At 41.3% G+C, this 17,924-nt stretch overlaps 1 protein-coding gene across 6 annotated transcripts in view; it reads right to left on the bottom strand.

Annotated features, from left to right (window-relative positions):
* Positions 1-17,924, bottom strand: part of PPP2R5C (protein phosphatase 2 regulatory subunit B'gamma) — a 99,666-nt gene that overhangs the window by 17,269 nt on the left and 64,473 nt on the right. For 5 of the 6 annotated variants that reach the window (XM_063118061.1, XM_063118059.1, XM_063118064.1 and 2 more), the window contains 6 exons: positions 14,689-14,888; positions 11,629-11,739; positions 10,291-10,383; positions 10,073-10,203; positions 6,889-6,948; positions 6,385-6,493 (listed from right to left, as the gene is read on the bottom strand). In XM_063118061.1, coding sequence (XP_062974131.1) covers positions 6,385-6,493; positions 6,889-6,948; positions 10,073-10,203; positions 10,291-10,383; positions 11,629-11,739; positions 14,689-14,888 — 704 coding nt within the window. The remainder of the gene's footprint in view (positions 1-6,384; positions 6,494-6,888; positions 6,949-10,072; positions 10,204-10,290; positions 10,384-11,628; positions 11,740-14,688; positions 14,889-17,924) is intronic. The other variant, XM_063118060.1, reaches the window with a different exon arrangement.

Raw genomic sequence — 17,924 nt, 5'->3', positions numbered from 1 at the left:
TTCCATCGAAAGCCACCATTTCAACGACGCCCGAACCTGACTCGGTATTGAAAGGTAAGTCCTGCGAGCGTTGCGTCGAAGATCGAAGGTCTTCAGGAACCACCCTTGAAGAATCCTCATTCGCAGTCTGGCGAATCTGATGACAGCGGTAGTCGCCGCCATCAAACCCAGCAACCGTTGGATTGTCCATGCCGAAGGTCTTGCTTGGGTTTCGACATCGAGAATTAGATCCCGAAGTGTCCTTGCCCTCGCTAACGGGAGGTAAGCTCTTCCATCTCGAGACGACAGAGTCACTCCTATGAAGTCTATCGTCCGCTGAGGAGTCAGTATAGATTTTTCCTGGTTGACCCACAGACCAAGGGATTCTAAAAGTTCTAAAGTCGTGGCTATATTCTCCTGGAGCGTGTGACTGTCCTCCGCTACCAGGAGCCAGTTGTCTATGTATGGATAAACATGTATTTCCTTTTTTCGCAGGTGGGCACACACAACAGCCATCACCTTCGTGAAGACCCTCGGCGCCGTCGCAAGGCCGAAAGGGAGGACGTTGAATTGGAACTGTTCGACGCCGATGGCGAACCGTAGGTAAGTTCGATGCGATTCCCTGATGGAGATGTGGAAATACGCATCCTTCAGGTCTACTACCGCGAACCAGACCCCTGTATGCAACAGTTGGAGGATTGAAGTAACTGTTGTCATACGAAACTTCTTTGGAGTGATGTATCTGTTCAGTTGTCTTAAGTCCATAATCGGACGAAGACCTCCATCTTTCTTCGGGACCGTGAAGTAACGGGAGAAAAATCCCTGGTTGAGTTCCTCCGCAGGTACGGGAGAGATGGCTCCCTTCGATAACAAGGTCTGTACCTCGAGCAGCAGAGGAGGGGATGGTGCTGTTATCTTCACTCCCGAAGAAAAAGGAAGGGCATCGAATTCGATGGCGTATCCCGTCTTGATGATAGTGAGCACCCAGGAGTCGGATGTTATGGACTCCCATTGATGGTACTTGGGTGCTAGACGGTTGGTAAATGGTAGTAGGCCTGGGACGGAGAAGTCAAAGCCGCTGTCTTTTAGAGAAATCAGGCTGGTGTCTGCTTTGCTGGTATCGGGCCTGATACGGCCTCTTTCTTTGAAGTTGTTGCTGCTTTGCAGGTTGTTTGTCGTATTGAGGGCGCTGCTGCATCTGTTGGTACGGTTGTCTAGTCCAGCGCCTTTGTTTAAATTGCGGTTGTGGTTGCGAGAAGCCCATCTTCTTGGCTGTTGTGCGAGCCTTATATATTGAATCTAAGGACTCGTCAGTTTTATTGTTAAATAGTCCTTCTCCATCAAATGGAAGACTTTCAATCCTAGTTTTTGTTTCGTTTGTCAGGTTGGCTGATCTTAACCAAGCATGACGACGTAGGGCTATGGAGCCCATCATTGATTTTGAATGTGAATCCGTCTGGTGTTTTGCTGAATTCAATTGGAGACGAGCTATTGATGTAGCTTCGGTCTGGAAAATCTTTGCCAACTCCTTTTTCTCCTCGGGTAGATGGTCACAGAGGGAGTTTAACTTGTCTAATAAGAATATCTGGTATCTGGCCATCGTAGCCTCATACGCTGCAGTTCTTATCCCTAGAGAAGAAGACGCATAAACCCTTCTGCCTAAATAGTCCAATTTTCTGCCCTCTCTATCAGTAGGGGCTGAATGTACTCTTTGGGATCTTCCTTGGGCAGATTCAACAACGATTGAATTAGGTTTAGGGTGTTGGAATAGAAAGTCTGCATCAGATTCTTTAATTTTGTACATCGACTCAAGTCTTTTAGACGTTGGTTGAGTTGCACAAGGAGTTTTCCACGAGGATTGTGCTGTCCTCCGCAAAGTAGGAGGGAACGGGATAGCGATAGTAGAAGTAGCTTCCGTTTGCATAACATCATATATTGGGTCATCATCGACCTCTGTCGGTTGGTCGACATCGAGACCCAACGTTCGTGCCATCCGCCTTACATGGTCGGTAAAGTTTCCCATGTCCTCCGATGTGGAAACGGGCTCTTGTGTGTTTACAACGTCATCGGGGGAAGGCATAGATGGGGCTACCGACACCACAGAGTCTGAATCAGATCTATAGTCCTCATCAGGAGAGTCTTGCGGTTGCAGTGTTTGACGCACTGGCTGCAAGGTCTGGCTTTGGTGAGGTGAAGAGACCTGTGTTGTCAGCCTCGGTATAGAACGCTGTTCAGCAGGGTCGACTCTGCTGTGCTGACTGCGAGGAGTGTGAGATTGAAGAGCAGGAGGGATTTGAATGACCCTTGCATTTGGAGGAGGATGAGCATAATGATCGTAATGCCTCCGTTCTGCTGGGTAAAATTCTTGGGGACGATAGTATTCCCAGTCATAAGAATAGTCTCTTTGAAAACCGGAGTACTGCGAAATGCGGTCAAAGTCAGGTCTAGGAGAATGCAATTGTCGATAAGAGGTAGACACAGCGAGACCAGTTGGTTCTTGTGGAGCAGTAGCGCACGGTACCGAAGGGTACGGTGCGGAGATAGCCGATGTGGAGTCACGAATCTCGCCCTCCGACATCGAACTCCTTGCAGTTGGTAACGGAGTCGGCATCGACGATTGCGTCGGTATCGAGGTCGCCGCTGGCAAACTAGGCTTAGCGGGCACCGTGGGTACGGTATCGACCCTAGGAGAGGAACGTTTATCAGCGTCCTTCCTCTTTTTCTTCTTCTTTTTTAAGTGTTCTGCCGACTTAGGGGTCCGGGCTTTCTTTGAAATCTTTCTTGCCGCAGACACCGCTAGAGATCGGCCTGGCGTCAGGGGTATGGCCCTGTTATCCGCCCTCATCTCCTCATCGATAACAATCGATTGAACTTCAGGGCTATGGGTCTCTTCCATTGCCCTTGAGGAGGATTTTTCCTTACGCTTTTGAGGCGTAGGCTCAGTAGCTCGTAGAGCTTTTTCCCAAAGTATAGACCGAAGTCTATCCGCTCTGTTCTTCCGCGTTTGTTTGGTGAACGCCATACAATGATGGCACTGCTGAACCTTGTGTCCCTCACCCAGGCAAAGCACACAGAGCGAGTGACCGTCCTTTGGTGGCAATTTAGAGCCACATTTTACGCACTTACGAAATGGGGCCCTAACGGCCATGCGCCTGAGGCGCCAACGCGATCGAAGGATCGCTAGAAAAAGAAAAGGAAAACAGAAGAATAACTGTTTTTTTTTTTTTTTTTTTTTTTTTTTTTTAGGCAAAGTAGGAAAAGAGAATTGAAGAAGGATACGTGGAAAGAAGAATACGAGGAAAATTTAGTGGTAAGTATTAGGTTTAAAGATAACTGGAGAGAATACGGTTTCTAGGTCTGTGCACAATGCGGACGACGAAGAACTGAGGGAAGGGCGGGAACCCCATGGTCATGCGCGGTAGCGCGGGGGAGGGGTTCCCGCCCAAAAACGTTTCCCTAAGCTATTGGAGATTCCGGTCTGGTCTCTGCGCAGGCGCAAAGCCCATATGTGTGATGCATAGAGACCACGATGAAGAACTATGCAATACTAGTCTTTAGGAAATGACGAGGTTTCAATTTCAATGTAATTCTGTATAAGCCACCACAAAAATGTTCAGAAATGCCAAGCATTAAAAGTGTAGGTATATTTCGCATGATCAAGTAAGTGAAAGGCATCAATCGTTTGCGGTTACAGCACATGTTATCTGGAGTGATGGACGAGCTGGGAAACTATCACACAATGATAAAGAAATAAACAGGGGAATTCAAGAATTCTCATTGTGCCAGATGAAGTCCTGCCCTAGCTATTGGAATGAAGGCTGAATAATTTATCTCCCCTCTGTTCCTATGAGAGTTTATTGGAAAGGATAAATGAAAGAGACCAACCAAAAATAGGTGATCAAAAGTATAGGCTGAAACCAGAAGTGCTATAGCTTATTATGCAGTTTATTTGAACTTCGATTCATCCAGCAAAGGCAGCTGTGTATTCCCCGTTGTAACAATAATAATCTACAATGTTGCTCAAACAAGAATTGAGCTTCTCCAGATGGCTCTTTGTGTCTCTGCAAGAGAATACACACACCACCTTACTTCCTGGTAGATGGAAAAATACTTTGCTTGTTATTTACTGTATATTGAGGGAGGAGAAGATACCAAAACCACACACCTACAAAGCAGTATTTTAATACATATCTGAAAAGTGCACGTACAACTATTTATTAAAAACATTTTATTCTTGCCTGTCTATGTGCTTATGAAAACTTGCAATGACTTCACAAATACTTCTAATTAAAAACAAAAACCTCAACATATAAAATAAATGGAGCCATCACACCCTCACATCCAATTAAAATCCAAAAGAATGATCGCAGACACGTTTCTTACTCCCCAAAAGTGCTCACAACAGGATTTTAACAGGGAAAAGGGGCAGGAGAAACTGCTGACCTCCACCAGAGAGTACATTCCATGGTGGGTATGGCTGTAGGAGCCCTTCTCCGTGCCTAGGCTACCCTGATAAGTGACTTATATAGCAGGCCTTGGAACATAACAGCACGATCAAATGTTCTATTTATTGTAGTGGGACCTCTGCATGGCTACAACAGAAGCACCAGTGAAATTAAGTAAGTTTGAACCTGAAATGCAACTAAGCCATTCTGACAGCTTGGATTTAAAAAAAAATCACACCCCCCCCCCCAAAAAAAAAACAAGCAGTGGTGCAGCTAGATAATTTTAGACACTGGGGACCGTTAGACAGAACATAAGAGCCATGCTGGATCAAACTGAGGGTTCATCTACTCCAGCATTCTGTTCGCACAGTGGTCGACCAGCTCATTCCCACCTATGTTCCCCAACAACTGGTGTACATAGGCATACCATCTCTGATAGTAGTAGAATATAACCATCAGGACTAGTAGCCATTGATAGCCTTCTCTTTCACAAATTTGTCAATTCCCCTTTTAAAGCATCCAAACTGGTGGCCATCGCTGCATCTTGCAGTAATTAATTTCAAAATTGAACTATGCACTATGTCAAGAAATCCCTCCTTTTATCTCTCCTGAATCTCCCCCAACCAGCTTCATTGGATGACCGTGGGTTCCAGTATTATGAAAAGAAGAACAATGGCTCCTTATCCACTTTCTCCACACAATGTGTAATTTTGTACATCTCCATCATTTCTCTCCTTACTCACCTTTTCTCCAAGCTAAATGATCCCAACTGTTGTAACCTTCCCTTGGGAGAGTTGCCATTTTCTGCACTTTTTCTAGCTCTACAGTATCTTTTTTTAGGTGTGATGACCAGAACTATTCATAGTATTCCACATGTGGCTGCACCATAGATTTGTATAAAGGCAGTATAATACTGGCAAGTTTTATTCTCAACTTCTTTCCTAATTATACCTAACACGAAATGTGCCTATTTCACCACAACCGCACACTGGGTTGACATTGTCATCGAGTTGTCCACCACAACCCCAAGATCTCATTCTTGGCCAGTCACAACTAGCTTAGATCTAATCAGCTTATACTTGAAGCTGGGATTGTTTGCTCCAACATGCATCACTTTATACTTGTTTTCAATGAACTGCATTTGCCATTTTGATGCCCATTTTCCTGGTTTGGAAAGACCCTTTCGGAGCTCCTTGCAATCCCTTTTTGTTCTAACCACCCTAAATAATTTGGTGACATCCGCAAACTTGGCCACTTCACTGCTCACTGCCATGTGTATCACTTCAGTTGCGAAGTACACGATTATCATATTTCTCTTCTACTCCATACCACCATTCATTTGCAAGTGCTTCTATAGCCCTGATACTCTGGAACAAACACAGTAAAAACTGTTTGCCAACCCTGACTTTAAAAAAAAAATACCCTTGAGCACCTGCATTTTTACATTTTAAACTCGTATCACTGTCATGACTACACGAATAAAATGAGAATTTGTTTCTTCTGCCCTATTCTTGGGAATAAGCACTGTAGAAAAGGATATTTTTAAAAGGAGCATCTGTTGCCATGCTCAGTTTGCTGTCCCTCAATACATGGAGAAGGGTGCTGAGGCAACCAGCATTAGCCCTGGTGGGCCCGGCATGCCCACATCAGCCCAGGTGCTTATGCCAGGCCTTCCTCACTGCCTCCTTCACTTGCCACTCTGGGTGATCATTTGGGAGGGTGGGTGGTCTGTGAGGAGATGGACTTTGACCCCAAGGTCCACTGCTAGCTACACCACTGAAGCCAACCAAAACACACAGAAATTGATTTGAATCAGCATTAAGTCTCCAATATCCAAACACCTATTGTTAGACAGTGAACCATGAAAATAAGGATGAAATTTATTTAATAACCTGATTATGGTTTTGTAACTTATCAAATCAAAACTCTTAAAACATAATTCCCACACAGAATCATTTACCTGTGGATGGTAGACACTGAGTGATTTCACTTTGTGCAAAGGTAATAATACCTTGAGAAGGAAAATTTTGTGCTCTTCTTTCAATGGTAAGGCAAATCCATTAATTATACTGAAGAGGGGGAAAAACAGGGTTTTAGAACTTTAAAAGCTGTAACATTCTGCCATATCTTCAACTTTAATCTTTTTTTAAAAACCACTCTTATTCTATGTATTACAATCCATGTTTTTAATTCAAGTTTCATGTTGAACTTGTGAAATTTGAATTTGTGAACCACCCAGAGAGCTTTGTGAACCGCCCAGTGAGCTCCGGCTATTGGGCGGTATAGAAATGTAATAAATAAATAAATAAATAAATATTCAAGTACAAATAAATTAAAATGAAAGGAAAAGCAAAATAAATAAAAATTAAATTCAATTAGAACTGAGATGTTATATAAAGCTGTAAACTCACTCTGCTTTACTGTCCAAATAGTATTATGATGTATAACTTATTAAGCAGCTTACCTTCCCAGTATTTCCAGTAATTCTGCTATGCCATTGTGATGTTCTGTTTCATAAATAAACCTGAAAAAGCAAATTATCAGCAATGAGGAAGTGCAGAAATTTGTATCTGTTTGTCTAGCTCAAGTTGTACCAGTGGCACATCTCAGCTGTCATTTATTTTAAAAAAACACCAAAAATATTTCTGGGTTCTCAGTTGAGATTTTTATCCAATGTTTAGATTGATAATTGTGGATAGCTATAGAAATCATTATTTTAGTGTTGATATACGTTTTTCATAAGCGTATGAACTTATGAAAAGAGTTAAATTATTGGTTTGCTAAGAGTTGTACAGTACAAAAAATATAGAGTACAGATATAATGCAGATAACACTGATAGAAAACATTAAATCCTGTTTATTTGGAAAATACTTTTGTGATGGAGTTAAATTCGATATTGTGCTAGCAAAAGTCTACTAGTGGAATGGGTCCTTCCCTCCCGTCTCTCCCCTTTCCTTCCCATGATCTTCCAGAGCAGATATTGCAGGTGTGTAGTGGGAGGAACCGCCCCCGCCTGGCTCTGCTGACATTTTTGGATCCTACACATCTGATTATTGCCTAGCTTGTATTAATGCAGGTTAAGATACTGCAATCTTGCCACTGAATTTTTCATCCCTCTGAGGCAATTCTTGGGAAAGATGACAGAAAACCACAAGTAGCATTAGATGTGATAGGCTTAGATTTACAGAAAGAATTTTTTTTATAAGCCACTTAGTAGAGCAGCTGGATTTTGAAAACTTCTCTGATCAGAAAGGGATTAAGAGTTAGAATGGAATTTATTAAGAGAATGTAGGCTACAAACCTGTACCAGTTTATCTGGGAATAAATGTCACTGAACTCAGTGCAATTTCCTTCTGAATAGACATTTATAGGGTTGCATTGTTATTACATGAATGGAAACAGAATTTGGAGCCCAGAACTGACACTGTCAAATGGCAAGCTCTGGTATGTTTGTAGACTAAATTTAACAACTCTACTGTCAGTAAATTGTATAGCAGATTTTCAACCCCTTTTAAAAAAAATGTATACATTTATCAGTTGCTTTTTTGCTCGGCATCCAATGTGTGAAAAACACACAACAAATAAACCCAAATAAACAAACATAAAAAAATACTAAGAAGATTACTGAATGAATATAGGGTTGTAACCTTAACCCAATTTGTCAGTTGGAAAAAGTTCACAATATAACATTTGTAATTTGGCACCAATACTATTAACATGTTTGGCTGCATTTGTACCTGGTTGCATACTTCTTGAAAACAACAACTCTGAGTGCCTACTTACAGAGCAATCCTATGCATGTTTACTCTGAACACCATTGATTTCAACAGGACTTACTCCCAGGTGAGTTTGCACAAGACTGCAGCCTTAAATCCCAATACTATGCTGGCTGGGGAAAGCTCGGAATTGTAGGACTTTTATTGGTTTAAACAATGCACCCTTAAATGCTTCAACTTCCTACTGACTATTGGAATGTGCTTTGTGAGGGGTTGTCTTTGAGGATGAGTCAGAAACTTCAGCTTGTGCAGAATTTTGGAGCCCATCTTTTAAAGATGATGATGGAGCTAGAGATAGTATATTACCCTTGCTCCTTCGTCTCTCTACTGGCTTCCAATCTGCTTATGTTCCTAATTGAAGGTGCTGATTACTACCTTTAAAGCCCTGAGGGTGACTCAACACAACTTTCAGTGTATGGATTTTCCTGTTCCCCTCAGATGAGCAGGAGGGGCCCTTTCTTGATACTCCCTCAGTTCACTGATAAAAGGTTGTAGTTGTGGGTGTTTTTCTTTGGCTTGGTGCATGTGCGTGGGGAGAACAGAGTAGTTCCCTTTTGTATAGTGATGGAACTCTTTGGAACTGCTTGCCAAGGATATTTTCCCAGGCTGGTTCTCAGCTTTGTTTTCATTATGCAGAAAAAACTTAGTTAAAAATAAGTTTTGAAAGGCTTTTCAATCATTGAAGACACTGTTAATTTCTTTCTTGTAGTTTTTATGAATAATGTTGCCCACTTAACTTAAAGCTGACAGTTCTTTATAATAACCTGCAAGTGGCTACAGAATGGCAGCCCCAAGTACGAAGTTATCATCAGATGACATTTTCACTTTAAAGTTCAGATTTTGTTTGAGCCTTCATGGCACCTCCCCCAACCACCCACCCAAAGGATGTTATTAAGATCCATGAAAACAACAACAGTTTTCATGCATCTTAATAACAAGGGCAAGAAACCTTTCAGTTAAACTTTCAATAAGCTTCAGCAGAAATACGGTACTTGACCATGATGAAATACCAGAATTAAATTCTATTATATTTTGGTCCTACTCTGTTCAGACGAGGATATTAATTCCATTACACTGAGCATTACAGGCTTAAAAGAAAGCTTTCCTGCCCAATCCATGTCCCTTTTTCGTATACTATAGCTTAATATACCAATGAAGGGGGGGGGAGAGTAAAAACTCTTACATGACATGTTGAAAGGTTGTGCCCTGCTGAATATATGGAAATTTAACAAGGTCAGTGCCATATGCCAATACACAACTATTTCCAAACCATTCTATCACAAGTTGTATACACATGCCTGCTATATGCAGAAAAAAATTAATGTAACAATCTTATCAATCCACACACCAGAATATGGTCTTACAGGACTGGGATAAGTGGTTGAGGCTAAATGTAGTAGCGGGAACGCCAACTTTAAGGAAATCAAGGGCCTTAGTCTGTCCTTTGGAAATGAAAAGCACCTTAATGGATATAGGACAAAAGGTGTCCAAAAGCATAATCTTAAAGAACCCTAATTTTGTGCGCAACATGTTATTTTCTTCCTCTAGTTTTGTTTTACAAGAGGAGCTTAATTAAAATGATACAAAAGTCATCATAAAACTTGCATGCAGCCTTAATGAAACCCTGTCAACATTTGGTTTTGAACCTTAAAAGTTGTAACATTGCTAAAATATCTTACCTACTGTATTTCTTCGATTGTAAGACGCACACTAATTTCAGTACCACCAACAGAAAAAAAAACAACCCCGAAGACACACCCGCGATTCTAAGATGCACCCCATTTTTAGAGATGTTTATATGGGGAAAAAAGTGTGTCTTAGAATCGAAGAAATAGGTAGTTCATATTCATCAGCACAGAATAAAGACTTACCTATAAAATATATTGTTAATTTGCTTCCTGATGTAAGCTCTTAGGCCTAAGAATTTCCCATATATTCTGTGCAGAGTAGTCTTGAGAAAATCTCTTTCACGAGGATCTTCACTGTCAAAGAGCTCTAAAAGCTGCAAGAGATGCACATTTACTTGTTTAATCCATTTCAGAATAATCTGGATTTAAAGTTTGAAGATATATTCATTTTTTAACCTCACCTGCAATACAAACTTCTGATCAATATATTTCTTAGCTATATTAGGTTGGAAATCTGGAGATTCTAAAAACCTTAAGAAAAATTCATAAACAAGCTGAAAAAGATCCACAAAAAATAAAAATTAGTTTTACAACAGAAATGCAAACGTGAATTTTGAAAAGCTATTAAAAATAATACTTAGTCTTAAAACATCCTCAAAGCCCATCAGGATGATATTGTGTACAGCGATGGTGCGTTGTGGTGCATGCTGTGGGCCATTGTGAATATTCAAGCCATAGAAGGCAGTTGCCATGGTTTATTGTGACACCCAAACCCGGTGAGGGTGGGTTGTTGGTGTGATTAACAAACCACCTACAACGCATGGGCTGTTTTAAGGTTCGGACGTCATGATAAGCCACAGTGACCACCTGCCACTTCCTGAATATTGAAAATGGCCACCAGCACCCACCACAACCCATCAGGGCTTAAATAAGCCATGGTGAGCTCCAGCAATCGTACGAACTGACCCAATAATCCACTCTCTTAATGGTGGCTGAGAGACCAGAAACTGCGTGCAAAAATGCATACTCCCGCTCTGAAGTTAATTTCTCCCCTCTGCATTAGCCATGGCTAAAGCTAATCAGGTTATTGGAAATCAAACTAGGGTTTGATTTTATTTCCAATATAGGTTAAGAGAAACCCTGTTAAGGTTAATCATTGTTAAGGTTGTATCCTTTCACTCTATTTAAGGTTTAAGAGAGGAATTCACAGGATCACCCCCCACAGCTGGGATGGGACACAGAATGAACAATTTCAGTCCTGATCTCTTAACCAAGATTAATAAATTAGGGCAGCTATAACTGCATTCCCCTTTATTTGATACTACATAAATTTTGGTATGGGCCAGGCCACCTACATCTCACAGGTCTTATGACATCCCACCCTGATCCCACGCTATACTACTTTAGTTAAACCAGTTTAATGTTGTATGTAGTCCACATTTGAGTTTTCTGTTTACACAACGGTGGGCATCATGTGCCTTACAATGTTTAAAGAGGTTATGTCTCAAAGCTGTAGCACTATTAAAACTAAAAAGGCAATAGCAATTGATACAAATTCATTAACATTTTTCTATTATTAACATGTTAAACCAAGTCTGTGTTGGATCAGCAAAAGTCACAATGCATTCACATTTAGACTTGCAAACTGCAGACTTGGATGATGAGCCCTCCATCAGATATTTAAACAGCAAACTAGTGTGTTATATGTTCATATTTAAGTTTGCCAATTTTAATTTTGCAGTAATTTAGTCACTCTTTGTTTAGTCAGAAGAGAAGTGAAGAAATTATGTTTATAGTACCTGTAAGTGAGGCCAGGCGGCTTCTAAGGTTGGTTCATCCTCCTCTGGGTCAAATTCTGCTCCCGTTGGATTGGATGAAGGTGGTAGTGTGCGAAACATGTTAACTGCAAACTAAAGTCACACTTGTCTAAGTGCAGGTACAAAAAAATTGCAATTTTAAAAAAATACCTATTTGCATTAAAACATTACAAAAGGCATGCATGCAAATACAGAGCAGAAACATATTTACTCTAATATTGAACAGTATTTGCTTTTAAGAATATTTTCCTCCACATGTCAGTTAATTGTTCTTTCACCCCCACTCCCAATAATATTTCCTTTACAATAAACACGTGCACAGTGTGTCAAGAAACTAATAGAGCTTGGTTCCCATTAAGAAACATTACAATAAACCAGAGGGAAATAATAATTTAGCATGGGAGCTGTTCTAAGGAAACCATCCCAAAAAGATCTTATAATTGTTTCTTTGAAATTTTCTTTGTACACTACTAGCACTCTGTTCAGTATCAAGGCTATTATTAAGTAGTGATCTTGTGCGAACCAGTCTAAGAATCATACATGGTGCCAAGGAGCTGGTGTAATCTAACAGTAAGACTGAAGGATGACTTGGGAAGTAATAAGTTTAAATCTCAGTTGAGGCATGACCTCACTGAGTAGCAGCCTCAGCACTAATCTCTAAAAGGGAGATAACACTGGCTCACTTTATGGGATTTTTATAAGAATTACGGAGATTAGGGCTGTATTATTATCAATATGTTGACACCATCACTTTTCCATCAACTGCTGTGAAGGCAAATCCTATTCAGACATTCTGAATTTGTGTAAACAAGTGAAGAAGGAGAGTGCTCTATCCACACTCTCCTCCTTTTGCATTTCCATCACCCTATCTATACTCATGGTGAATAACTTTCAGTAGAGGAGAATATCCTGTATTCCGCAGATTATCTCCATACGATTGAGAAGTCTGCTCTTTCAGGACTTATTTATTTATTTATTTATTTATTTATTACATTTTTATACCGCCCAATAGCCGAAGCTCTCTGGGCGGTTCACAAAAATTCAATTGCAAGGAGTGCCTCCATGGATACAGGAGGCTCTCCCTCTTCAGAAAGTCACCTTCCACAAGTACAAGGCAATAGAAATGTGTGAGGTACGGTGGGCAGGGCTAGAGCATTTGCCCTGCTCATGTGTTTACTTTACGCAGATTCAGAACACTTGAATAGAGCTAGAGTGGAAGTCCAGAAGCAGGGTATGAGAATACTGATGGACTTGACGAGGTTAAACAACTTGAAACTTAATCCAGACAAGACAGAGGTGCTATTGGTTGAAAATATGGTTGATATTGATGTCGCTGGAGTTGCACTCCCCGCTTAAAGACCATACTTGCAACTTAGGGGTGTCCTTGGATCCAGCATGTCCAAGTTGTGGTAGTAGGAAGACATGATTTCTACCAGATTTGGCTGGTATTCCAGCTGTGCCTTTTCCCAGACAGAAAAGATCTGGCCACAGCAATATCATAATGGGATTTGGTTCTGATGATATCCAGGTAAGATTACTGTAATGTAATAGGGGGCTGACTTTGAATGTCCAGAAACTTTAACTAGTTTACAAGGTGGCTACCAGAGTGTTGACAGAGGCAAGCTGTTTAGGCATATATGTGTGGTTTTATAAAGTCTGCACTTGCTTCTTGTTGTTTTCTAGGCACAACTGAAAGTACTATTGTTAACCTTTAAGACAGGGATAGGGAACAGATATTAGGTAGGAGGTTGAATTGCCTTCCACAGGCCAAATGACATCAGCAGACATGGCCACTCTCCACTGATGTCAGTGAGTGTTGCTACACCCACTGAAATCACTGCCTCACCATTTTGCCTTTCTCCATACTGAAAGAGGCACAGAGCAAGGGACTTGGCTGGCACTGGGAGGATCAACTGTTCCTCCCAGCACTGGCTGAGTCCCCAGCTTTGTGTACTGCACGTCATTCCCATCAGGGCAGCATGTAGCATGCGAACGGACTCAGCAGTCCATGGAGTCATTTTTCCCAGTTCCAGCTGAGTTGCTGGCTTCACATGGCATCCCTATGGGGGAAACGCATGACTGGGCTCAGCTAACATCACTGATCCCTGGCTGAAGCTTCTCCAAATACTGCTTTGGCCAGGGACCGGATTTCCTTGCCCTGCACCTATCTTCATTAGGGATGACACAGGATGGGTGAAACTCTTAGGGGTATCCTGTTATCTCCAATCCCTCTCCACATCTTCTCCCCTGAAAGCCTCCAGGCCAGGGGGCAGAGTCTGGAGAGAGAACCTACATTTTGTAGGGGGAACCTCTATAGGCTGGTTTAGGCCCATGGACCAACAGTTCTCTACCACTGCCTTAAGATCTCAATGATTCGAGACCAAGGTCTTTCAAGGACCATGTCTTCCCATATGAACCTACCTAGACATTTGTGTCCTCTTCAGAGGTGCTTTTTGTGTGTCCCTCTGAACTGCAGTGGGTGAGTACATGGGATAGGATAGGCCCATTCAGGATAAGCCCTTCTCTATAGGCTTGTCAAACTTAGAGTTCTCTACTGAGAACTCAACTTCTCAACACCATGTGTTTTTAATTTTTGTGAACTGCACAGACAGCTTCGGCTATTGGGCAGTATAGAAAATAAATAAATACATAAACAAACTTCTCCCTCCTGCTCGTTTTGAAATAGTGCTTTTATGGAGGACCTTTGGGCTGTGAAATAACTCTCTATAGATTTTCAGTATATTGGTAGACTACAAGGATTCTACTAAAAATAAAAGTAGGCTTTGAAGGACCAAGTCAGTCTTCCCTGATGTAGATCACATGATGATGTTGAGAGTAGGGTGTTGTATGTTTTTTACACAATAGTACACAATGCTCAAAAAAAGAAAAAAAGTGGGAAAAGAAAGAAATGTTCTATAGCACATAAAACAGAAGTTTGAAGGAAACCTTTTAGATAATATCAAGAACTTTGATAGCTTCCATTAAGAAGAGTTTACAGAAAACAAAAAGGGGTCTTAAGATATTTCCATTTAAATAACTCACCATATGTACTACTTCTGGGTATATGGGCTCAGTAATCACATTTCGATTATGCGTGATGTACTCTACCATTTCACTTAAAGCTGCCCGTTTTACTTCCTTCCACTTTAGGTCACTTAGTGGATCAGAAACGAAGTCAAAAAGGACGCAACATTGTCGCAACTTCTGAATAAAAAGCTTTTCTTGCTCTGCAGGGGGGACATCTGAAAGGAGAGAAAATATCCTGTTATTGTTATAGCATATCTACACAGCGACTTTACTTTGGTAAAAGCTTTCCTGAAGTGATACTGATTAAGCTGTTAAAGTTTTGCGCCATAGCTCATGTATAATCTACTTTTCCTGCCCCTCCCCCGTCACGTGTGTATATACGCATACATATGTCCTTTTTTTCTCAGTGAGAGTTAATGATAGCTATGAAAGTAAATAGTTCAGAAATGCATCATCTTGCATAGGGGATATAAGGAGAATATAGATGAGATTAGGTCTTCTGGTGGTTCAAAATGGTTAGGGTACGTCCACGTGACCTTTGGTACACCTATCCCCTAATACAGCCTGATGACTTAATCTTAAAATTACCTTAAAAAAATAATCTTTAAAAAATGTTAAAATTGGATTTTTCAACATCTAAGTCAGAACTCAGGACATAAAACTTTACCTTGGAGAGGACAGCACCCCAGGATAGAGCAAGCACATATATATATATTAGTGCATTTATATCCTGCCTTTTTTTCCTCCAAGGAACCCAAAGTGGCATACATAATCCTCCTCCTCTCCATGTTATCCTCACAACAACAACCCTGTGAAGTAGGTTGGGCTGAGAGTCTGTGACTGGCCCAAAGTCACCCAGTGGGTTTCCATAGCTGAGTAGGGACTAGAACCTAGATCTCCTGACTCCCAGTCCAACACCTTAGCCACTACACCACACTGGCTCTGGAATGCTGAGCTATGGAGTTGCTTCATTTCTACACGCTTGAATTGGGTTAGATCTACTCATGCTGCAGAACACACTAGGCATGGAGTCATTACAGAGAAGCCTGATGGCTTTATGTACATATGAAGTTCGTGTTTAGTTTTTTGGTTGGCAACACCCTGGCACCTAAGCTAAAATATCCACTTTAGTCTGAAAAAGGCAGCAAGACACCTGAAGTGCCAGGAACAACCTAATACAATCTATGAAGATACCTTTAAGTTGGCCAACAGAGAGCCTTGGTGGGAAATATAGCCCAATCAACCCTATGACAAAATAAATCAGCTGGCTACCCCTTGTGATGGTCTTCTGGATACCTCTTCCTGCCACCCAGATATGTTGTTTACATCAATCAAGTAGCCAGGAATCTCCTTAAGGTTCACTTTCATTCCCAGAGTAAAGTTACTGACCCCTTTGTTCTACTCCAAGTCCAGTAGTTTATTCATTTAGTGGACAAGCAGGAAGTCTTAGGCATCATGCTGAGGTTGCCTTAGGGTCAACTTGTTTAATATGTTTAAATGTATTAATGCTAATAAAATTAAATCTAAGTGTCAAGCATCCATGAGATTCTTGTTATTTTTATTCTATTTCTACTCTGCTTCCCAGAAATGCCTTATTAATCATTCCAGGGTCAGTGTAGTTGCTGACTGGAATACCAGAAGTAGGCTTAGCTCTTACTGGACATCTTGATGTCTTGCAAGTTTTCCTAACATCTCCACAAGTATAAAGATTGGTGTTATGATTTCAAGCCCTCCCACCGAGATGTGAGACTATAAAGAGGTCTGAGTGCAATCCACAAAGCTTTACTCAGTAAATAGACATCTCTTCACACCTGAAGGGAGTGCGAATGCTAGGAGCTATCCTCTAAGCTTAATTAACCTAACAAAGCAAGGCAGTTGCCTATCAACTAAATGGACAGTTTCCCTGCAGTGCCTGACAGGCTTTTACCGAACCCTTCCTTCAGGGAGGGTCTTCAAGTTCTAATGTCTGGTGAATGGCTAACCTGGCATCCTGCCTTCCACCTCCTCTCAGCTCCACCTGCCTGGCCCCGTGGCGGACTCTGGGATCTGTCAATTCTGATGCCCCTTGCCCTCTGACAAAGGCTGAGTTCCTAAGGGTGGGGAGGATGATCTCTGAGCCTGGGCCTCTGGTCTGATAAGCTCCTGGGAAGATTCCTCCTTGACTCCAAGAGTGTCTTGGAGAATTTCCTCCCCTGCTTCCTGTCGTGGCTGGATTCACACTACAGAGACTGGCAATTAGAGAGACATTCCGTCCCATTGATGAAAGATGAAAATTCAGAGAGGGAATGCAGAATACTCCTGAGGAGGGAGGAAGAGTTTTTCGCCGATTTCTCTACCCCCTCTAATTCCCTATGCACCCCAAAAATGTGCTCTGGAAGGTTGGGTATCCTCCATAACAGTGTGGGAAGTGACACTGGAAGCTGCAGTAGAAGGGGGAAACCAGCAACATTCATCTTCTCCCTCTACTGGCTGGAGTGCCCAGAACAGAATTCTGCTGAGATGTGCTCCCACTAGCGTGGGAAACAAGCACTGAAAAAAATTCAGTATCTATGAATTTGTCTTACTCCTTTAAAATGCCAACTAAACCATCAGCCATTCACGGGTAATAATTCCATAAGCTAAAAGAACTGCCCTTTGCTTTTTCTGAAACAACCACCAAATTTCATTGGGAGACCAAAGACCTATAAAATATGGCTTATTATCACAGTCCACACACACTTACTTGCATTTGGAGCGCTCAATGAAGTTTAAGGGTACACATTACAAAAAGGCACACAAAATCTGATGATTCGCTTATATCGAACCATTAATGTATATGGTGCTTTACAAGAATGAAAAAAGCAAAATAAAAGAAAGGGGGGGAAATTAAGCTCCCTGGCCCAAGTAACTTACAAGAAAATGCAGTTAGGGATGAGGACTAATGAGAGTTCAGCAATAGGCTTCATAAAGAGTGGGTTTTGATTTGAAGGAAAAGACAAATAGAAAGAGATGATCAGAGTGAAAAACATACAGCCCATTAAGCTAAAAAGCTTCTCAAAGGTCCACTGTTGCACCCCATTCTTAGTTCTTTATAAACAATTACTTTAAAGAAGTTTTTTTTCAAGTTTGTAGAAAATCCAAGGTATATGTGAATGTGTAACCTCCTTTATTCCACAAACTCAGGACAGTACACTAATTTAAGATATTAAAAAAAATGTAAGGGCAGATTTGCTTGAGTGCGTCTACCAATGTTTGCCTACTATAGTAAAGTC

This window comes from Elgaria multicarinata, chromosome 2, assembly GCF_023053635.1.
Source record: "Elgaria multicarinata webbii isolate HBS135686 ecotype San Diego chromosome 2, rElgMul1.1.pri, whole genome shotgun sequence".
NCBI lineage: Eukaryota > Metazoa > Chordata > Lepidosauria > Squamata > Anguidae > Elgaria > Elgaria multicarinata.
The sequence above is the reverse complement of the archived record's forward strand: the minus strand, read 5'-3'. Positions and strand labels throughout refer to the sequence as shown.